The following is a 24,392-nucleotide window of genomic DNA, read 5'->3' as shown; positions in this document are numbered from 1 at the left end:
AATAGTTTAAGACCGTCCTTAAATAAATAACAGTGAGCACAATGTAAGTAAGTAATCATGATAGTTCACGGTTAAAATTTTTAATTTGTCAGGTCAGAAATATACAGCGCACATAATAAGAGAAAAAAGTTCTTCCTTGTGATATAGTGCACCCCAGAAACTACTTTGTGATTACACACACACATTGTATACAGTTTGTGTGTAATCACGTTATTGTCCACATAATTACACAACCTTACTGTAAAGCACATGTTACACAAGACTCTTGGGTCGTATCCACGTCTCCCCGAGGAGCTCGATGAGTCACACAGGACAATTCAAGGCCGTGATTCGCTACATCTCAATTTATCCAACCGCCAGATTATTTCACCTGCACTTTCTATTTGGACTCTTATGGAAGCTTCTCTGTGTTAATTCCTAACTGCAATCGCCTTATTAGGTTTCATATTAATCCCTGCAGCATGAGAGATGCATGCAAAAGCCCTCCCTCAGTGCGTGTCGAGAAAATTAGCATGGGCGCCGAGAATTGTAGCATGACCGCTGAAGGTCTGAGACTTTCAAAGAGAGATGGGTTCATTTCCGCACAAGTCCCCCTTGATTTAAACGTGTGGGCTTTATTTCCTGAAATGATTGCACCGCCAAAGTGTCTCCAGTGCAGCAAAGTGAAGTCTCAGTGCAAACTCGGATGTACTTTCTGCTGACTGGATAGAAAGTGAGGTGCCTGCCTTGGGATAATTTGCTGCAATGCTGCTGAATTTAGTGTGTAAGTGTTCATTAATTTATGCTTCAATGGAGAAATAGCCTTAAGAGTCATTTTCTCGGACACGTGTTGTGTTTCTGTATTTTTGAAAAGCTTTTGAATAATACATGAAAGTTAGGTGGAGGAGTTAAATCAAAGCTGTCGGCTGCTGAAAAAAAAGCGCCTTTTTTTTGTTAGCGGGAAGTAGATCATCGATACACTGAGGAAAAACACGACAGTAGCGGGGCCACCCCACATCTACAAGAAGGAAAAATGTTGCTACCTGTGACTTTCCTGCCATTTTATCTTAGATACAGAATCTCTAGATCCCTTGATACTCTGCCACAATTACTTTATGTTAACTAAATATCTGAACTACAAATTTAAAATTGATGTGAAGGAAAACTAAAAGAACCTTTCTTTTGAAAATGTTTTCGTATTCATCTTTTTGTCATTGTTTTTATATATATATATATATATATATATATATATATATATATATACACACACACAGTATTTTCCGCACTGTAAGGCGCACCGGATTATAAGGCGCACCTTCAATGAATGGCCCATTTTAAAACTTTCTCCATATATAAGGCGCACCGGGTTATAAGGCGCACCTTCAATGAATGGCCCATTTTAAAACTTTGTCCATATATAAGATATATACATTTGGCCCACGGGCCGGACTTTGGATATGCCTGCTGTAGTGGCTCAATATTTGTCCATATATAAGGTGCACCTGATTATAAGGCGCACTGTCGGCTGATGGGTAAATTGGAGGTTTTTATGTGCGCCTTATAGTGCGGAAAATACGGTATTATATACATATATAATACATATATTATTATATGTATATAATACATATATATATTATTATATAATACATATATAATATATATATATATATATATATATATATATATATATAGAGAGAGAGAGAGAGAGAGAGAGAGAGAGAGAGAGAGAGAGAGAGAGAGAGAGAGAGAGAGAGAGAGAGAGAGAGAGAGCAGTGTGATCAATATTTTTTTCCAATCCTAGGGAAAGTACAAAGTAGAACAGTAATATCTGAAAATGGTTCAATGTGAGGGCTAATGGAAGACAGAAGGTCTTCAGGCGCAAGCAGCATAGCCTGCTCATCAAAGTGTCTGCACAGTGTGATATTACACACTTGAATCTGGAAAAGGGACATTTATGTGAAAGACTGCCTCTGTTAAACATTCCAGACACGTATCAGGAAGGATGAGAATGTCATGCTGGTATTAACCAAGCAAGTCAATGTCATCTGCAAGAACGCAAACATGTTATTCTTGAAACCCGGTGACACTTTCCGTGCATACGGCAGCTAAAAGACGTGTGGCCTTCTCCGACCAATCTCCTGTGGTCAATTAGGAACGCCATTAGGATTTATCTTCATTTACTTTCTGCCATGCTGCAATCTCCGAAAAAGAAATTTCATCATCTGGCTAGTCTGCATACAGTATTTGTTGAGCATCTCAACTGCAGGTAGCATAAAATCAACATCAAGCATGCACACCCTGTACAGAAAAGTTACTGACAACGATGAGACTGCAAGTCTATTTAGCTACAGTCCCCCCCTCTGTTTTCCCCATCTGTCTGCAACATGCTAACTATCTGGCAGTGAGAATTTTTAATAGATCCACACAGGCGAAGGCATTAGAAAGTGTGACAAATGGAATCTGCTGTGTATGCAACACTCTCCAGGGACCTGCTCTGCTTCTAAACAGGACAATGCTAAAGATGTGCCAAAAACAAATACAATTGGCAGCACTCCTGCAGGGAAATATCAGACCTTCACAGAGGATAATGACACTCACTTGACTTAGGGGATCATCATAAAAGACTTACACTTGACAGCTCCCTGCCCTCCTCCCCAACCCCTTTAATAATTAAAAACTGGACTTGAAACAACAACCCTTGTGGGATGATTGTTCAAGGGAACAAAAACAAACATTTTTTATTTAACTGCAAGCAGTTCAACAAGCATGATGCCGTTTAATGGCCCTGTTAACTGCCCACACACAATTTAGCGGAAACGCAATAAATCTGAACGCAACGGCAAAAATGTGTCACTGTAATTAACACAAAGGGAAACATGAGGAACTTAACAGGTGAACTTATTTTTATACGTATAAAATAATGATTCTCTAAAATTGCCAGAACAGTTAATAAAGGTTTTATGGTGGACATACACAGAAATAATTTGGCTGAGTTGGTTTGTGTGCAAATGCCAGCAGGCTGCATTTCTCTCTAAGTGCCACTGAAAGGTAATGAAACACTGTGTCACGGAATTTTCATGCTATATTTATTGCTGTTCATATCGAAAATGGCACAGGGGATGTAAAAAAAAGAAAAAAAAAAAAACAGAAAGAATAATGTGTTGTCTTCACAGCAAGGCAGAAGGATGCCATAAATCAAGGTTACTGTATTTTAGTACACAATGCGCTGAATGACAACATGTTAAAAAGATGACATATAGCGTTTATGAAAGCGTTGCCATGGAGAATATGAAATCCTCAGTGTGACAGCGTTCTCAGAACTCAGTTGGCGATATTGCACCCACTCCATCCTGCTTTCTGACTTTCGAGAACATGCAATTGATTTGCACACTGGTACACCTTAAATAGTTATTGACAACCAACCAGTCGCCAAACCTCAATCGACTTTTGTGACGATTGCAAATAGCGTTAAATGTATGATTGAATGTCGGCCTATGCCGTTGGCAGGGTCACCGTCAAAAGTTGAAAGGTCTAATTTGCAGCCAAACACCATCTCAATCGCCACCTCGGTCTTTCTACACTCATTGATCGCTAACATCTTAATGTGTAGAATGATGCACCAGATAAGTGTACAGATTGTAGAAACTGCTAACATCAGTTAGCCGCACAGTGACCCCATTTTACCTTGAGATTCCTTGCCCCGATCAAAATTTCCACATTTTCTTTAAAGGAAAAACTTCAACGCTATCTGATTCACAAGAGTCTGTTTTGAATATATAAATAAAGTATGGCAGAATGAGGTAAACAACCTCAGTGTGGGCAAACAATATAGAAAAGAGATGAATGAAATATTTTTTATTTCATATCTTTAATATTGAGCATCATGTACAAATAAAATATATTACAGTGAATATGTTGATGGAAATATTGGAAACCATCAGATAAATTTTATTTGAAGTTTTGCAGTCAAAACTTAAAATATGCGATTTCGCATTATAGTTTTTGAGGCAAAATTTGCATTTTGTGCCTAATCATACATTGAACAGAAAAACTCACACAATAGCAGTCCCAAAATATTTTGCTTGGGTGGACACGTGCATCACCATGACATCTACTGCAGATAGTCAGAGGTTGAGGATCATGGAGCCACTTCCACTGCACCAGCTAGCTATTGACAAACTGGTGACTGGTTAATCCTGAGGCCACTTTACATCATTATATTGCTGAAACGCTGTGTGCTGCAATAACACCCTGAATGGCAGGTATAGGCAATTATTTATCAACCATATATGGACACTTAGTATGACTTGCCTATGAATGTAACGAGGATGTTTTTGGAATATAGAAGGAAGACTTCCAACTGGGATTCGAACCCATGTCCTCTAAGTGTGAGGCAGATGGGCAAACCACCTTTTCAATATGCTTACTCAATTATGCATATTTTCTGATGGAATCAAATTGAAATAGTTCGATAGTAATCCGAATTACTTTTTTGCAGGGCATATAGTTCCTGTCTTAATTTGTGATGTTGACGTGACACGCAATTAACTTCTTATCTTCTAATCATGATGCCCTTAGCGGTGGAAACTTAGAAACACATAAGTGAGTGTGTAGTCTTCATGTAAGAGTGGCATGAAAATCAATTGGTTCTGAGCCCGTTGGACTAAATTAGACTGCCCTCTTCAGTTTAGACTCCTCTTTCAAAACCTTGGAGTGGATATTAACAAGACAATGTATCAACATGGATGAAACGTGTCATGAGCACAAGGGCGAAACATCATTATCTCTTGATCAACTTTCAGGATGGAGCTGTATCAAAGCCTGAGAATGAAATCTCAAGTGACGCCGAATCAGTTTGCAAGTTGACTGATGCTTAGAGGAAGTCATGTTTGCAGTGGGAAACAAAACCCAGAGGAGATTAGTGCTGGATGAAATACTTTGAAAAGAGCTATGGCCTCAAAAGGTCAAATTATATCTGGTCTAACAATGGGACTTCTTGTCTGTGTGTGATTCTATATTTAATTTTCATACCTAAGGTTACATTTAACAGTTTTTCTTGATGATACAGCTAATCTTGGCAATATTCTGACTCTTTTGTTTTTTTCTTTTCCAACACGGAGGTCAAAAGTAAAATCCCTGGAGCTAAAAGTGAATCAATTTCTCACTCAAGCACCCAGAAAATGGGCAAATTAGCTCAGAGAAGATGCTGGGAGGAGTTTAGGTGAATGGCATACAAAGCATCAGTAGGATTTGCATTAATTGCTCTTGTAGCAAGAGAATACTGAGAATACTGAAAAGAGCTTAAAAACCTGATCCACGCTCCGATCCGGAACAGTGAATGAACAGATGGATCACTGATCAGCGTTTGTTTCCTGAAGGCTCGCATCAGACCTATCAGCGGTCACATTGTCAGAAATTGTATTTTACTCTGACTTTAATCTACATTTAGAAAATACAAACATTCTTCCTATCTAATGAAATCCAATTCCATCCATTTTGCCATGATGCATATCTGAATTATTCCCCAAACAAAAAAAGTTCACTAAAACCAAGCAGTGTAAACGCAACCTGACTGAATGACAAACATGAATAAACAGTCGAGCTGATGCATTGAGTTTCATATTATTGTATTTGAGAATGCTGGTGGTCTTCCGAAAGGTCACTGATTCTAATGACATTTGGGAGAGGTTCGGTAATGGGGTTGACTGATGCATAGCAAGCAGTCACAGCCACAAAGTCACAGCAACACACAGCATGACGCATGTTTGCTAATTGATAATGGCACCTTTTTTCTCTCTTTGCCCTTCTTTGTTCAAATCTCTCATTTATTTACTGCAGGGTCTAACAAAATAGCTTGTCGATAAATGATCAAATCAGTATCATATGTTCTACTCTAGTCATTCATGGTCTGATTTGTGCATGCATGACTTGGTTTCTGGAGTGCTGCAAAAGGCTGTTGGGTGTCAAAATACTAAGTCAGATCAATGTCACGGAGGACCAAAATCTTGACACACAGCTCTTCAATGAATTAATCGGTTGACCTCTTACTGCTCCCCAATGTTTCCTGTGGGTATGATGGCCAGATAACATAAAGCTCTTGAAAATCAAGCATGCATGGATGATGTGACTTCTGATAGAATTTCTCTTTGTTCGATGAACAGTGAGGTGTGTATGCCCATATTAAAGCCAATATGGTGTAACTGAGTGGACAATGCTTTAGAATGTAAATTGAAATATATTGTGAAGGCTATTGGAATATTCTTCAATGGCCAAGTCAGTGTCACTGAAGTGCGACAACTTTCGATTTTTCAGATCAATGTCGAGCATCTGCAGATTTTAGGCAGTATTTGATTGCAAACGATTTTTATGCAAGTGATAAAAATGATGTTTTTTCATGTGCAATTTTGTCATTTGCCCTTGAGCCTTTTGAAATGAAGTCCCTCAACCCTCAGTGCCAAATGCCATATTTTTGTGACGCCTATAAAATTTCAAATGAAAGTCCACAATTCAGTCGCAACTTTCAGTGTTTTTGTTTTTAATCACAAATCACACATTGACAAATGAAATATATGATACAATATCATGGTCAAAATACTTTTCGCAGTTACTGGGCTTTAGGGACTTCAATATGAGGAGTTTGTATGTTCTTCCCATGATGAGTAATTTTTTTCTGGATACTTTTATTACATGCCACAAAAAAGAATGTTATGTGTGTTGAAAGCTCTAAAACACAGGTGTCAAACTCAAGCCCTGGGGGCCAGATACGGCCCGCCACATCATTTTATGTGGCCCGCGAAGACAAATTGTGCATCAAATTCGTGTCTCATTACGAGAATTGCGAATCGTCTTCACTTTTAATAATTTCTTTTTTTTAATATTTACCAGTTTTTACTCGTCTGATTTGAAAACGAGTTAGTTTGTCAGTTTGTTTTGTAGCTTTTACTGTATATAATATGAGGTGCTCATACATTTATTTGGGTTGACAGTAATAATGGCCCTCCGAAAGGAGCTTTGACTACAATGCGGCCCGTGAAAAAAATGTGTGACACCCCTGCTCTAAAACATCCAGTGGGATGTAGATGGTTGTTATGTGCCTTTCTATTGACTGGCAAGCATTCCAGGAGGTATCTTATACTTGATCCTCATCAGGACAGGAATTCCCTGGTGGTATGTAAATATGCCCGTAGTCCCTGACATAATGACTTTCCACATGTCCATGTCACAGTAGCCCTTGAGGATCAAGAGGATGCTCCAAACTGCAGATGAATGAATGAACACATCATTATTATCCTAAGTAGCGATGCCGGGTCTTCACCTCGACTACTCGACTGCATAGCCATCTCGTTTAAATTCCAGGAGCAACATTTTCCTATTTGGGGCAGTTAATAAGATGCTAATACTTTGAAATTTTAACCTCAGCAAAAGGACGTTGAGCATTTTAAACGCATTAACGTGACCCGCGTGGAGCCTGCGAGCACTTGGAATGCAGTCGTCTCAATTTTCAGCCTTGCTACTCTGTTCTATAATCTGCAGACTTTGATTAAGTATAATTAATACATTACTCTTCATGCCAACTAGAGGGAACAACATAATCTCATCAAAGTTCCTACAAGGCTGCAACGATAAATGAACTCAGCCATTTTCTTTAGGGGGATGTGATAAATTGTAATTCCCCAGATCAAGTGGCACAGTTAACATCCCGAGCTGATTGCATGCCTTCCAAATGTAGGCTGCCGTGTACGCCACCGATGGCTTTCGTCCACTGTGACACCAGAGGCATGAAAAGAGCATGTGACCTTTCCTGTGGACATATGCGTCCTGACTGCTGCTGATCGATAGGCGAGGAAAACGCTTAGAGCCGTGAGGGCTGACGATTGTCTTGCTCCAAGACACGTCTGCGCTTTACAGCCCTCTAAAGCTGTCAGTCATTGTGTGCTCTCGCACAGATACGCACAGATTCACTACAAGAAGGTAGCATCATATATTGCATTGATGCAGCAACATATTTATTCCACGGTACTGTACTGAACTCGACATGGTGAGACAAGCATTCACTTCAGTCGTGTCGTGTGTCGAAGGTGTCTCAGAATTTTGCAATAACATGATTGGCCTCATTGTGTCTATCTGGTGAGACAATGTCCAGAGACTCTTTCATTACAATTAAAATTATTTTAGAATTGGCAACAATTTTACTCTACGCCCCGTAACCATTGTCATAATCTCAATACGGAGAGGAATCAACAATTTATTCTTTTTTATTCCCGTATTTTCCGCACTATAAGGCGCACCTAAAAACCTCCAATTTTCTCAAAAGCCGACAGTGCGCCTTATATATGGACCAATATGGATTCGTGGATGAGGACTAATTTATTAAAGTAAGTTTTACGTGTTTATTTTGTGTGTTGAGTGATATTAACATTTGAGCAAGGTTGAGTTATTGATATATTGTTGTTGTTTGCACTATTTCGAGTGTTACTATATTGTGATTGCATTAACGTTTGAGCAACGTTGAGTTATTTATTCTATGCGCTTTATAATCCGGTGCGCCTTATATGTGGACAAAGTTTTAAAATGGGGCATTCATTGAAAGTGCGCCTTATAATCCGGTGTGCCTTGTAGTGCTGAAAATACGGTACTTATCGTTTGACTTGACGGAGCTATTTATATTTGGGGATCTGCATATGAAACTTGTTTCATGTGTTCCATGAATGTAAACAATTGTATTTCTAAGGATGCCTTTCTGTGGCAATTTTAGAAATTAAATCATACTACCTTAAGTATCTACCGTAATGATGCAGTGCAGTAGTAACTGATTTAAATGATCACCTCCAGAGGTATGGTACTCACTTCAGGGGTCCCACTATATTGATTCAACTTGGCACAGAAGTTAGAGATCCAGGAAGTAAAACAAAGAAATATGAAGAAGAAAACTTATAAATGATTTTTTTCTTTTAACTTTTTGTGTCAAATGAGGTATGCCTTTTGTCTCGCAAAAAGACACATGTTCAATTTTATGCGTCGCGCACCACGTCACAAACGGTCATATTACCTCTAAGTTGTTTTCAATTTCCTTTTGCTTCTTTAGAATGATTCTGATGTGTTGCTTTATCTCCTCCCCTCCCATTACACAAATATACTCCCGTTTATGGAGTTTTATGACCGGGACAGAATGCATTACAGCAGGAAAAGGACACAAATGGGAGTTGAAATGTAGACTGGAAATAGATTTTGAGTGTAGAAAAAGTGACATACACAAAAGTAATAAAATGTTCTCATCGAGATGAAAAGATGATGTTTCTGAAGTCTAACGAAAAATATTCATAAACATTAAACATAGTGTGGTTATAAAAACATAAAATCATATTATACGGCAGATTTATTGCTTTAGAATTGAAGGATGCATTTCTACAGCAGTGGTGTTGGGATAATATAGAATAGAAAGTCTCTTGTCACAACTCACTGACTCCAATAAAAGACTTCAGACTTTGTCAGGATCATAATGACAATGTCAAACCGAAAAATAAATACACCCACAGTGTATTTTGCTGCTATACTAGAAAGAAAATTCAGTATCACGTAATTACGTGGAAAGTTTATATTAGAACTCTGGACCAAGGAGGGCCAAATTGCAGAGACTGGAGACAGTTGACCAATACTATAATGACTTTATCAAGCCAAAGGTAGTTTGCAAAAGTGGATTATTCCAGGTCCAGTTTGGAAAATGGAATCCAATGCTTCGAAGTCAGCAAGGGGCGGAGCTTAATGCTGGCAGGCAAGGTGCAGGGCAAGAAACAATTTGTGAATTCAAGTAACAAAAGACTTGATAATATTCCAAAATGGCTGTTCGAAATGTTGATCTGGAGACACGGTGGAGTTCAGGTCCGGCTTAGATATGAGCCCAACACGACTTGTCTCTGGAATCCTGCACAACAGCCCCCCCCCCACCCCCCCTCTTAAACCTCAAACAGGAAAAAGGAAGGGAGGGCCTCAAGTCATAAGCCTGAAAATGTATATATATATATATACACACACAACATTAAATCATTCAAAGGTTTGGAGTCACCCTGGCAATTTAGTGCATTCCATCAAAACAAACATAATTGCACAACGGTTTTCTAATCAGCCATTAGCATTCTAACACAATTAGCAAACACTGGAGCGATGGTTGCTGGAAATGTGCCTTTACACACTTATGTAGATATTCCATTAAAATTCAGACGTTTGCAGCCTGAATAGTCGTTTACCACATTAACAATATTCCTGATTAGTTTACTGTTCTCCTCACTGAAAAATCGTGTTTTGATTTTAAAAATGAAGACATTTCTAAGTGACTCCAAACTTTTGAACAGTAGTTAAAAAAAAAATTCGATGAACCCCAGGAACAGAGCTTTTTAGAATTAATACATCTGTCTGTCCATCCATTCATCCATCGAAATCTAATTAATGCTTAGATCACGTGTTTCTACCACTTTCAACCATCCTGGTACATCCAAACGTATTGCTATCTGTCTCCATCAGTGTTTTTTTGTCAAGGTCACAATACATTTTTGTCGTAAACCACATTCATTATCAATTCCTCTATTTTCTCTTTTCTTTATTTTCTCAGCTTTTTTCACAGTAGAACTCTATCAAAATCTTTTATCACTCTAAAACCAATCCGCCACCATTTCTCTTGCCAGATCCGCTGAGATGTCAACAGAACTCAAGAAAAGCACAGATAGTTGTCGAGTGAGAGCAAAACATCACAAAATCCGGACAAATATTCCCCCTCCCGTTGATCAGAAAGGAACAACGCAACCTAAAGCAGGTTGGAGCTTCATTTCTTTCTTCAGTACAACCCGGAGCATTTCAAAATCCTAATCGGAGTCCTCGTGCTGATAACAATCTCCTCCACGGTGCTCAATAATTATACAATCTCACAATGCCTAAAGCTAAGCATAAAGATTTAATCTTGATGTTGTATGCACAAGATCAAATATAATTGAATCATGTAAACAAGCCATATTCTTGCATAACACTTCATCATTTTACATGTAAAAGTTCCATTAATGTATCTGTGATCATCATCAAAATTTTTCCTCTTTGCTTTTGCTCTCCTTTTGTAGTGTGGTAATAAATAAATAAATAAATAAATAAATAAATAAATAAATAAATAAATAAATAAATAAATAAATAAAAGCAGTATATTTCTGCATAGTCCGTTAATTAGAGTATATTCTGCCCAGAAAAAAATACACTTCATTTTTTTTTTTCTAAAGAATGGGTCCTAATAGTCCTTAAATTGATCATGTCACATAGTCACAATTTGTGCTAGAGGAAAGAAATATAATGATACCCACACACTCATCGGTCCTCAGGGCGCCTCATTAGTGTGGCGAGTCACCGTCAATGCACAAATTGAGTAAATGTATGGTAGAAGGTGTTTCTCTGGGTGGCACAGCCCAAGAAGATCTCCAATGATGAAGCTACTATAAATCACAATGTGTCAATACCTTAGCATTTATCACGCTAAGTCCCAACTGGATTCATTAAGTAACAGTTTTAACAAACCGTTGGGAAATAAAAGATATAGAGGGTAAGTCGACAGTCAGTGTGAGGACAGAAAATTGTTAACTCATTTGCAGCTAATTTACCTTTTATCCCTTTGACTCCAAGAATATATGGCGGTAAATCTGTGGTCATTAGCACTATTTATTAGAACCAAGTTGTGTTAAATATTAAACGACGTGGCACTTCATCCCCCCCCAAAAAATCTGACATTGTTTGATTGCTTTGCGTATATCAATGTTTGCATGCAGCATCTAGCAAATTGTTTCTTTGTCAATCTGATATTGAGTTTTTCATGTTTAGAAGAGAGCCTGCACAATTTTAAATTTGGAAAGCACATAGGTGGGATGCTGGCAGACATTCAGGTGACCGAGATACCCGCTCACTGGTTAATCTGATTGTTAAGTGAAAAAATATTATGAGAAGGTGATATCACAGTGACAGGCATCTCAGTATAATCAGGTTTGGCATTGAACTAAATAGTGATTGGCTAAACCAATAGTTCTTTCCTTTTTGCTAGTGCAGCGAACTCAAAAAGTACAGAGTGTCATTCTATACACAACTGTAGTATTTTCTCCTTTTTTCTCCAACGTTCTAGTCCTGATTTTAAGAAAAACAGAAAAATAATGCATCATTGAAGCGTGCCGTGAGTGACACCCTTGCAGTGCACGTCACTTGTCATTCCACATCCTCATCCTCCAAACAGCATCTGGGTCACCCTCATGGTGACCCTATCAAGCTGAGTGTTTCACCTGACTCGAACATCTCTTAGAGTAACATGTTTGTCTTGGAGTTGCACAGTCCTAAACCTCCTGTGGTAACTGTCATTCCACTTCATCCATATGAGATGGATGGTTCTCACCATGGTTTCACCGTCATAACAGTCTTTGGAGGGACACCATAACTAAAATGTGGCCTGCATCAGAAATGAGTTTGGCACCGCTGCAATGGCAGCACCGTGTGTACAGCATTTCAAAAGACATCTGTCGGGTACTGAGTCACATTAAAATTATTATACAGATAAACATTTTCACCCTCTTGTGTTTGCAATTTGTGTTTCTTATCTATTTATCAACGAGACATTGCAAAGCTGCCATTAGCTGCTGAGCTGTTTATTTGCTCATTTGCACAATTGGGTCGTGAAATTGATTGTCAAATTCAGCTAATTTAATAACTCTCAATTTGTTCTTTTATGAGCACTTTAAAGTGTACTGGGGAAATCTGTTTTTCTATTAAGCCCCAACTGTGTTATTGTTGTTCTATTATGATCTAAATATTGTCCATAAAATTTCTGTGCATATGGTTATGCAGAACTGATGAGGTCTATAGGTTTTCTAGCTGGTTTTCCGTGCTGACTCGTGTAGTTAAGCGTTGGTGGTCACTTTTACCAATGCATGTAAACCTGCAGTGTATGGATTCGAACGGTTGGTTGGTCGGTCGGACAGCTGGATAGATACAGCTCAGCTTCAGAAAACTGGCGAACTTTATTCATTCATTCATTCATGCGAATAGGGACAATGCACATTAATGAACACCAGTATAAAAACAAATCAGACGTAGTCCGCAATTGATACTCGCAATTCAAAAAAGTGTCTAAAAAAAATGTTAGCTCACTTGTATCTCAAGGCACCAATGTATTGTGTTACTTTTTATAACTAGTTTTGATCATCATTAAAGCCACCTAAGAATTTTTTTTTTTTTTTTTTTTTTTCCTGGGGCTGGGCATTTCAGTTAATTTCATTTTTTATTTTCCTGGGGCAGGGCATTTCAATTAATTCCATTACTAAAAATGATGAAAACAATACACCACTGGATTTGAGTACAAAATAATTATTCAGACAGTAGATAATGTTTTTGAGAAGCTTTGTATCGAGTTGCAAACCCACAACATTCATGTGCAGGTAGTAAGCACTCTTGGGTTGTTTATTTTCACTCCCTCCCAAAAAGGGGAAGCGTTGACTCTGCACGACTGGAATCCGGTGTTAAATGGAAGCTGTGCTTGCAACCACGGCGACAGGAGGAACTGGCAGGATCCTGCAGGAGGAGGCTGCAGCCCATTTTAGGTCTTTGAGTTTAACCCAATTAGAGTGTCTGTATGCACTGGCTGAACCGACAGCAGCCATGCAACTTGAGAAGCGGGGCAGAAGCATAATAGGCACGGACATGCGATTCAGCCAAGACAATAGCTAGTTATTTGAGGACAAACATGTACAGACTGCAGTCTTATGAGGAACAGGCCATACTTTGCTGCGACCTTAGTGTCGCGTGCCCCTGTCCTAGAGTCCCACAGCAATTCCTTTTTGCAGCTAAGCTATCAATAGGGCCCACAGGCTTTGATGAAACCTCAATAAAAAACATAAAGCCGCTAAATAAACGAAGCAACAGGAAGAGGCACCTGGGGCACCTCTGTGTGGGAGCCGGTCCAAATGCAATAAAGAAAGTACACATCTGTGAAAAGCCACCAGTGAGGCGGCAGATGAAAACCCGGATGAGCTATGTAAAGAATCCTTATCCAATGACCAGCTCTGTTTTGAGTCCCTGTAAAGTGAAACCAGAGATTTGTGTATAAATACATGACGCATACTATGTAGTGGCAAATTGTGGTGATTTTTTAAATTTATTTATTTATTTATTGGACGTGGCTAAAACAAAAGCCAGTGATGCACCTGATATCAATCGCCCCACCCCTGCTATATAAGAACGAGTGCTGCCCAGTGATGTCGTTGGCTGATTCTTAGCAGTCACATTATATATATTGTATGCTTATTTTATGACTCTACAGTAACTCTTCATTGTTGAAAGTGAGCATCCTATTGTGATTCATTTTTCTTAATTCATGCATACACTGGTAGTGGTACTGTCTTAGCTGAACAGTGAACAGTTGAGCAGAGTATTTCAGCATATTCAGGACATGCTCACGGTGTTTGACAGTGGAGATAGTGGCTTAATTTTTTTAGTTTTGTTGACTATTTGAAGTCTCATTTGATATACTTTGTGACAAATTTGATGAACACTACTTTTTGTGTCAAAATTACAAATATATATATATTTTTTTTTACAAGGTCATTGTGAAAATACATCATTGCCACCTGCGAAAGTGCAGTTTTTATGCCCTTCTTGTCACTTCTGTTTACCTGTATCTCCATCACCAGTGCAGCTTTTACTTCAAAAGGTAAGAGTCATGGCCACATAGTCAAGTCCTTTCATCCCACACCTCCACTGGCACACTTTGACGCTCCTGTGATGTGATTAAGCTATACTCCAATCTCTCATCATAGCTGAATATCACTCAGACCAGAACTTTTACGTCACTAATATCCAGGTTGTCGTCATAGTGTATTTGTGTATGCACTTTTCTGATTTCCATCTATTCATCCGTCCATCCGTCCAGCCATCCATCCATTCTGATTATAAAAAATTAGTAGCAGATGAACGAGATGATACTGTATGCCAGCTGACACGCACACAGTCAGTCGGAGGGCCACCTGTGCAGAGAAACAAGCATTCACACACTCATTCACACCGAGAATTTTGTGTCTTCAATTAACCTAACATGTATGTTTTTTGCAATGTGAGTGTGGGTGCTACATAAACGATCCCTTGGCTGCATAAAGGTTGGGAAATGCTGCAAAAAGCAATACACACAAACTACATATAACAGGAAATACTAAAGTATCTATAATATGACAATGCTTAATATTAAGTACCACAATATAGCACTAATTTAAACAAAGATATACAGGTTGTCAGGAATAAACAGATTGGGGGGCATTCTCACAGTACAAACATAAACATCATTAAAATAATCTCTGGCAGAGTCAATCAGAATGTTTGATTTCGCCCTTGAATTTGTTTGATCATTTCTGTTTTTCAGAGCTTGGCCACACTATCCAAAGTAATGCAACCAATCTTTTCATGCAATCTTCGTGGGAACACAAACAACAGTAATACCAGCTGTGAATTTCATCATGTAGTGTCGTTTCTTTCTTCTTTCTTAAACCTGGCAGGTGGAGAGACCGTGTGTTCGTGTGTGCACCACTGACGTGCAGTAAGGTTCATGGTTGGTGAGGTACTGCCTCCATAAGAGTCAGATTTACAAATATATAAACCCAAAAGTGTTTCTTATTCAATTGGATACTGGTTATTTTGTAGCTCATCAACATTGCACGCACACACAATGTTTGTGGTCTTACCTTTATTTGTAGATAAAGTCGATGCATCTATGCTTCACCACAAAAATCTTCATTACTTTGCTGTAGAAGTCCTCTTTATTTTCAGTTAGTTTAGGCACCTTTTTCTTTAATTTTTTGGCCTGCACCTGTCATGTCTGAGCTACTAGATTTTCACAATGGCTGTCACATGCAGGAATAGGGTAGGGCGACCAAATGCAGCTTGGACCAAGGTTTATTGAGGGAAAAAGGTGTTGGAGGAGAGGATGAGGGGATCAAACAAGCAGGAAGGCAAACTAATAAGACAGGCTAACAACAACGGGACTGACAGGGCTGGCTGGCTGGCTAACAGATACAGAGTAACAGTAGGAACCGACAAACTAACAGAACAACCTAACGGGAATGACACGCAGACAGGACTTAAATACAAGACAGGTAACGAGAGGCAGGTGATGGCCATTACACTGCATGATTATGGGTAGACACAGGAGGGGAGGGGTGAGTGCACAGAGATGTGAACTGAAACCATGACAACACTTCTTCACTTCACAGTCCACTTCCATTTTGGGTAGATTGCACGATATAACAGAGATCTGTGCAGCAGCAACCATTGACTCATGTGTGTCAGTGTGGCAAAATACTATCTGCCGCAACTTGTGCCTTTTTACTGCGGTTTTGTGTCCCAATAATGAAACAAATAGTTTTACCTTTGTATTTGAAAAGGAGAAATGACATTTCAGCAATTTTGACTATAAAAATGTCATGCATATAGATTAGTGGACAAATAATAATAATATCCATTTTATGTTGTGTGTGTTTTTTTTTTTACTTGTCATGATGACAGGTGAGGCAGTATGTGTGTGCACTGAGCTGCATCAGTTAAAAGTGTGTCCCAGTGCCTTGGAGAAATCTCTGCAGTGACTGAAGCAACAGATGTGGACGCTCGTTGAGAAGTTTATTTGCTATTTTACCCTTCACAGGACATCACTTCTAATTAGCTCTCTATGGATAGGACTGGACTGCTGCCTCATGAATTAACAGTGGTGTGCTTTCATGCGTAATACTCAGTAATACACACTAAATACATGCCCAAAATCTGATGGGATAGCCTCCAACTCACCTGTGACTCCACTGAGGAAACGTTGTAGGCCTGCAGCAAAGGATGACATCTTTAAGTAGCATCTTCGCAAGTGGAATTGCACTAAGTAGGAAATCTTGTTGATGGTAAACATTTGGCACTTTACGCCCTCTGGTGGTCATTGTATCCTGACACATTGGGAGATCCTTGTTTTGTCTGGAGAACTGCCCAATTTCTTAATTTGACCTTTTGCTGCTTTTCTTTTTATGGGGAACCAAATAAATGTTTAAAATAATTTGTGAAAATTAGACTTTTCTTTTCAATTTTTTGGAATCAGAATTATTTGAATCAACAAACATGGCATAATGGCTAATTTGACCATAGGGGTGTTCTCAAATTTGTGATGATTCAGTAAGCCTATTTAAAGGGTGCCAAGTTGTTTGATGACATGATGTGTAAACACACTAAATATGCACCATGGAAAGCAGAGGAGAAATCTGTCTCAGGAGATTATTGTAGACTGACACTGTAAACATAAACTGCAGATTACAGAAATACATTATGTTACACCCATCCTATTTCTATTACATCTGATTCGGCCTGCTGCACACTGAGCAACAAAGGTGTCTGAACTGGACAATTGCAAACAAATTGCAGTCTACGACTCACACACACATCTGACAACTGACGAGAACTGCAAACCGTGATTTCCTATCGGAGGAATTACATATTGATGCACCACATCCTGTCCATCATTTTATTTTTCATAAATGACATGGTGCAATTGTCATGGAGGAAGTAGATTTCCCTGGTTGCTCCAGTGCTATATTAATTATATATATTAATATTATATTTATCTGCAATTGAAATTTCGATTGACAGTAAAACTTGCCGACAGTGGCTCATTCATAAAAATTAGTTGCAGAATCCCACAAACTGGGCATCAGCAACAATCCACTTTACTCGTGTTCTGTGTGGGGCGGGCCTCAAGGAGGTGGGGGCTATACTAGGTGATTTTTGAGAGAGGCAGGTTAAGAGCAAGACTGGCCAATCACAATGCATATTGTCAATCTAAAATAAACATTCACACCTATGGGCAATTTTGAGACTTCAATTAAGATGTCCATGTTTTGGGGAATTGGGAGGAAGCCGGAGAACTACAAACTACACATCACGAAGTAAAACTAACTTGTTTAATGACCTGGAACAGTTGCCAGCTTTGATTACTTCAGCTAAAGCAGCATTTACAATGACTGATAGTGACCTCAAGGCTAGATAACGGTTAGCATTGTGGGAATTATTTACCCTTCTGGCAATTAAACAATTCTATATTTTTGACGTGTGACGTGACATTTAATATGGACCAATTATCAACATAAGACATATATACCCCCCCCCCCCCACACACACACACACACAGTAATCTCACTAAATCAGAGATTTTAATTTTTAAGTCTAGTTTGTACAATATTAATGTTATCTATTCTTGTCGCTCAATATTCATGTTTGAATGTGTTGACTTGGCTCGGTGGCGCACTGGGTAGCACGTCCGCCTCACAGTTAGGAGGGTGCGGGTTCGATTCCACCTCTGGCCCTCCCTGTGCGGAGTTTGCATGTTCTCCCCGAGCCCGCGTGGGTTTTCTCCCGGCACTCTGGTTTCCTCCCACATCCCAAAAACATGCTTGGTAGGCCAATTGGAGACTCCAAATTGTCCCTAGGTGTGAGTGCGAGTGCCAATGGTTGTTTGTCTCTGTGTGCCCTGCGATTGGCTGGCAACCGGTTCAGGGTGTCCCCCGCCTACTGCCCGATGACGGCTGGGATTGGCTCCAGCACGCCCGCGACCCCCGTGGGGACTAAGCGGTTCAGAAAATGGATGGATAGATGGATGAATGTGTTGATATTGATTTCAAATTGTGCTTTAAAAATGTTTAGGTGTTGCAAATGCCATAAAAAAACATGTCTGGGCTATAAAGTAACCATTAATGAAGGCCAACTGTATCATCTATAAATCCCTATCACTTAAGAGCACTAAGTTAAAATGTGAATATTAAAAATGGAACTTTGTACTGGAGCCTATGCGCAGTATTTTACAAGAACTCTCAAATAGTTATGCGTGTTGTTCTTGTATAACATGTTACGTGGGGATGCAAATATTGTCTCCTTGGGTTTATTTTTCCTCACAACAATTTTTGCTAGTGTAAACTCCCTCCACACCGACAAAATGAGGCTTGCTGTGTGTTTTCTCATTATAGCATGATATTCAGTCTTTCTTTATCTTCGAGACAGTTGGGAGCAATACAACTGCTGCATATTTTCATGTTCAGTGTTGTCAACATGCCTTTAAATGGTCTTGCCTGATGCAGTGAGGCAAGTTCATGCGAAAGGTAAAGGAGCAGCTTCAAAGTACGCAGCAGGACCTTGTGAACGAGCCCAAGGCAAATGAGATGTCAGTCACCGAGAAAAAAAACAACCTGGCTTTACGTGTGCCAAGCAACATCGAAATCTCTTGGTGAACACTTGGGAGAAAAGACTGTGGTCAAATGAAAGCAAAAAATCAATGGAAAATGCACTGTGTGAGAATAAAATAACAAGGCAATGTAAATTAAACACCCATTACTACTTTAGAAAATAAATATAATCATAGCCATACAACGATAAAAAAGTTGTTAAGTTTTATTTCTATTTTAAATGTATGAAAAAATGAAGCAATTACAAGATAGAGGTCATTCATTCATAGTACCATTTCAGAAATGTTAATCACATCATGCTTTGGAATGTAATAGAAAAATAACTTTACACAGTTAAGAAATGGTAAATTCAACAAAATAAATACAATGTACTTTTTAAAATTCAGAATTGGAATGTACCGATGAGGTAGCTTGTGGAAACGATCATTATTTTATCACAGCGAGAAAAAAACCCCAAAATATTTATTATCTCCCAGTTTCACACGAACATAATGAAAATAGAGGGCCTCTGTTAAAAGGTTCAATATAAAAAAAATCCATTGAAATGAATGCTTTGATTCCTTTCTAATACTCTTGTGGCAGGGATATTGATAAAGTGCTCAACAGTGAAGTGTGGCCACTTAGTAGGAGAATATTTCCATTTTAATGTTTTTTTTCTACGGTAGTCAGACTTTTTAAGTACCCTTTTCAGTTGAAACTAAAGAGAAAGATGACAGCATTTTTGCAGAAAATAAGACAAATCTCAACTCTGGAGATACTTGACATTCAGAGATACACATTGAGGGAAAATTATGTCCTTGAAATATCTTTGTTGTACTATTTTTTGAATACGCCAAAGGACAATTTTCCTGACAATATGTCATACAAAGGGCAGCGTCGTAAGTCACAGACTTATTTCAGTACAGGTTTTCCTCGGCAAGTCCGTCTGAAAAAAAGGCAGAAAACAACATTAACCAAGACTAACAATGAGTCATTATGAGTGTCCTTGATAGAAATTACCTTGCTGCAGGTTACACTGGTGGTTGAGTTGATGCAACTCAGAGTTGTGATCATGACACCCCAACTGCAAAGTGAAGGGATCCAAGATGACACTGTTTGGAGGCAGCGAGTTCTCGGAGGTGTTCGGACTGAGACCGAGTGGATCAAAGTGTTGGGAGGTGCGCACCGTTTCCTGGTGGCAGCTGAAATCGGGAACATGCACGCCTCTTTTTGTGACTACATCCAGATCATCAAAGAGGCTCCCTAACTCACCATCATTCATCAGTTTAGTATGTAGGGCAGAGGGAACAGCAGCCTGGCTGAGCCACTGACATGGGGAAGAGGAGGAGGAGGAGGAGGAGGAAGAAGAGGAAGAGGGCAGGCAGTCACAGGTGCCCACACTTTGCAGCAGATTGAGCGGACCAAACATGTCAAAAGTGGAAGCCAACGAGGAGATCTGCTGAGCCAGAATGCTGATCTCCGCTTGCTCCATCTGGCTGTACTCCTCAGACGTCATGGATAGAGGGGATTGGCCAGGGCTGGGAAGACTGGAAGGTGATATATGCTGGGGAACACGGTGCACTTGGTGGACGCTGCCCTCTTGTGGGTGCTCCAATAGGAGGCCAAAGTCATCTTGATGCAAGGCACAATCCCCAGAGCTCTCACTCATTTCAGACGTTGCCAAGCCGTCTGGAACTAATCTGGCACCGGATGCGCAAGATGGGAAATCATAGGTTGAAGATGAAGGGGAGGCCGGAGAGAGAGAATTGAAAGTGATGAAGACTCCCTGATCAAAGGTGTTCTGTGAGGGGAGGGGACGCTGAGGTGAAAGGTGGCAGGTGAGCGCAGCTTCCGGGTAGGAGTAGTAGGAAGGAGAAGCCTCCGGGGAGGACAGCAGCTGATCGGCGTATGTGTGCACGTGGAGGACGAGGTTCAGGTCCTCCTGCTGCACAGTAGAGCTGGAGGACGCAGGGCTGGCTCCTAAAGAAAAGGGGGAGCTATCCTCATGGTGGATGTTTTCATGCCATTCCAACCTGACTTCAGAACAGGCCTCCTGACTGTTGGGAGTCCCCTGCCTCTTACAGTTTCTGGGAGGACAACTCTCTGTGGGAGATGATGGCCTTAAAGTATCATCGCTCATTCTCTTCTGCAGAAACTTGGCCTCTGTTTCACTAAAGGATTGCAGAATGATTTTGAGTTTTAGAAAAACCAGGAACAAAAGCATCTTATTTTGTTGGGAAACACAATATCAAATCACTTCCAATTTAGAGGCAGAAATGTCAAAAATTGTCCCAGGATGTCAAAATATTGCTTAACCGAATCAAAAATGGCGAAGGGTTTCGTTTTAAATTAGTACAAGGTCTTTTAATAACAGTGGAAACATTTTCCATACCTGATGATGAAGTTAGTGCAGAAGATATATGCAGTCTGGCAGCGAGACTCTTTGGTAGCACAAATGTAGCTCCAGGCCCATGACAGATCTTTGCACTGAAGTCTCATTACCATCTGGACCTGCAGGCTCTCCTCTGCTTGCACTGAAGAAACAAGAAGCATATTATCATGCACAGTCACAAACACAATTCTGCTCAGAAATCACAGCTCGAGCTAAGTAGGCAAATTTAACATTGTTCGATCACTTGCATCCAAAACAAATTGGCTCGTTTGACAAGTCTCTGAATGCCGTGTAAAGCACATGCAAAAAATTTCAAATTTCATGTCAAGAATTCATGAAAGCAATGTAGCTTTTGATTGTCTCAGTGGCTTACACTCCTGCCAAGTCAAAACTGTTGGGGAAATACTTATTCAAATGAGGGACCCTGACCCAAAGCACAGTTTACCGAACAAGAACGCTAAGAGTGTTTTTCACGTTAGAGCACAATGAATAATTAATGATAACATCTTGGCACTTGAATGTTACTTACGTAAACGTCTGTGATGATTCACACTTAAAGATAGCTCTTCAGGATGGACTAGGTTGTACCACGAACGCCCGACCATTTCTTCTGCCGAGTACCCCATCAAATATAAAGCACTGAGAAAAAAAAGCACATTATTGGTGTGTCAAAAAAATACCATGAATTGAACATATTCATTCGGATTTGCTCATACCTGTCTGAGAGCTGAGTGAAGCTCATGTCAAGGGTGTGTACACTTTTGAAACCGGGGCACAAATGTGACTCCACACCCCGGAGGCGGTCCACTGTGGGGGTGCACAGAGCCACAAAGAGGGTCTCGCCGACAGTACCGTTGGGGGAGAACCAAACCTCCGCAAAGGACTGGAAGCTGCCTTGAACCAGCATTGAACAGACACTATGCTGCTGCTTGAACGTCTTGGAAGTTTGCATGCTGCATACAAAACTCCTCTCTACAGGAATAAAGCAAGTAGAGAAATGATCAGTATTTAGGTAAATAATGAGTGATACAAAATGTTCACAAGTTTAATAATTCTAAAAAACAGACTTGATAAATTGGACTCGGAAATTTGTTATGGTTTGATGAAAGCAAGGGTGAACTTTGGGGAAACATAAAATTGCTGTTATTCTTCAACTGGAATTTGGAGCCAGGCAATTATGAATGGTTTCGAATATTTTCAGTCAGCGTGACCACAAAATATTGAGGCATTGTCAGGAAAATGTGTATTTTGGGGTCAATCAGGTTCAATGGTTGAGTCCCATTTAACAGGAGTTTGAATGTGATCTATTTATTCTGAACCAAGTCAAATGAGCAGCTATAAAAGGGTGTGCACACTTGTCCGAATTTTTGCTTACTACGCAATTCTGCCGATCACAATAAAGTTTTGAAACCATTTATGATGGTCTCATTTTTATATTACAAAAAAAGTGGCATTTGAGACTGTAGCTTCACATTTTGTGAAGAAAGCAAAATTTTGAAATGTGGCAATATGTACATTTTTGATAAATACTGGTGAGATCTGTTTGGCATTCATCTGTGAAGGACTATTAATATTAAATTATTACCTGATGATGGGGTCTTTTCATTGTGTCCCTTCAAGATGGGCTCAATAATGTCAATGTCCTCACGTTCCACCATGTCATATATGGTGTCTCCTTGAAGCACGTCCACCTGAGAATGCAATGTTTGACCAATTCAGGAATCCAAATGTTTGTAAAATGACACCACATTAAAGCGCAGACTCACCATGGAAAGGCCGAGATATTCGGATACATTTTCAGACACGTAGACCAGCCTGCCTTGGACAGTAGTGACAAGGATGAAACCATGCAAAGCTTGGAGAAAGGCCCCATAAGCAAAAGAGCAGGGGAGAGCATCTCCAGTGGGAAGTCCTAAAGGAACAAATGTGTGAGTTTGTCCTCAACAAGTCATAAAAGAAGCAAGGTATTTTCCACTTACCATGAAAGAGAACCGACTTTCTGATGTAGGTGCACACGGCAGCCATCGAGTGCAGGTAGGAGAGGCGCTCCTGGTCCGCCAGGGGAATGGGAAGCAGAGCTCGCATATTCCTGATCTCATGATTGATGTGGTCCCGCCGTGCTTTGGATGCGCCTTTGGTGGATCTGTGAGGCACCATGGCGGCCAAGTTGAAAGAAACTAAAACCGACAAACTCACCAATGCCTCACTCGCATCCCAAAAATGATGTCTGCGTTCATCATTGGCTTGTGTCAAAAAGAGAAGAGCACCGATGGCCTAAACTAACCCACTCTTGAAACGAATCGAGCTTAGGGAGAGTGCACGGGTTTCTTTTCCCTCCGTATAAAAGTAGACTTTGAACATGAATGGTTCTTATGGAAACTGATGTGATGAGAAGCTGTCGTGTCTGCAGTGGAGGATTAGGACTCTCAGTGGACTTGGGGCGCGTGTGTGTGTGTGTGATCATTATCTGTCCTGAGCCTTTTTATAGCTGCCAGGGGCTTCAGTGTGGGGGCGTCACACTCAAAGTGGAGGCTGGGCTACAATGAGAGAGGGCACCCAACATCACAAGGACATTCACAAAAGGAGAATCATGGTAATTATTTTTAAATCCGGTTGCTAACAATAAAGAGGCGAATAATTCTAGAATATTGAGGATGCACTGTAATTATCTGAAGACATGGAAAAATAATAAAGGCTATTTTATGTGCTTTACATTGTACCATATTCCTTAAATAGATGAATATTAATTGAGCAGGCTGGCAAAGATGTTTTTTTTTTTT

General features: G+C 39.8%; 1 protein-coding gene across 1 annotated transcript; it reads right to left on the bottom strand.

Moving 5' to 3' along the window:
* Positions 1-19,852: 19,852 nt before the first annotated feature.
* On the bottom strand, positions 19,853-24,134 carry npas4l (neuronal PAS domain protein 4 like). Its single transcript, XM_088385015.1, has 8 exons — positions 23,592-24,134; positions 23,379-23,524; positions 23,198-23,303; positions 22,329-22,584; positions 22,142-22,251; positions 21,613-21,754; positions 20,241-21,391; positions 19,853-20,166 (listed from the first exon to the last, which is right to left on the bottom strand). The coding sequence occupies exons 1-8, from the start codon at positions 23,767-23,769 to the stop codon at positions 20,138-20,140; spliced, it is 2,118 nt and encodes a 705-aa protein (XP_088241141.1). The 5' UTR covers positions 23,770-24,134; the 3' UTR covers positions 19,853-20,137.
* Positions 24,135-24,392: the final 258 nt, after the last annotated feature.

Source organism: Syngnathus floridae, chromosome 9 (assembly GCF_059516105.1).
Source record: "Syngnathus floridae isolate MCC-2025c chromosome 9, RoL_Sflo_1.0, whole genome shotgun sequence".
Classification (NCBI taxonomy): Eukaryota; Metazoa; Chordata; class Actinopteri; order Syngnathiformes; family Syngnathidae; genus Syngnathus; species Syngnathus floridae.
Note: the sequence above shows the minus strand (reverse complement) of the source record. Positions and strands in the feature narration are given on the sequence as shown.

Bases quoted from the DNA above. Each gene is read 5' to 3' on its own strand.
- npas4l (XM_088385015.1), bottom strand. From the start codon at position 23,769: ATGGTGCCTCACAGATCCACCAAAGGCGCATCCAAAGCACGGCGGGAC. The intron at 23,525-23,591 runs GTAAGTGGAAAA...TTGTTCCTTTAG, and splicing joins AAAGTCGGTTCTCTTTCATG to GACTTCCCACTGGAGATGCT. The intron at 22,585-23,197 runs GTAATAATTTAA...TTATTCCTGTAG, and splicing joins TGAAAAGACCCCATCATCAG to AGAGGAGTTTTGTATGCAGC.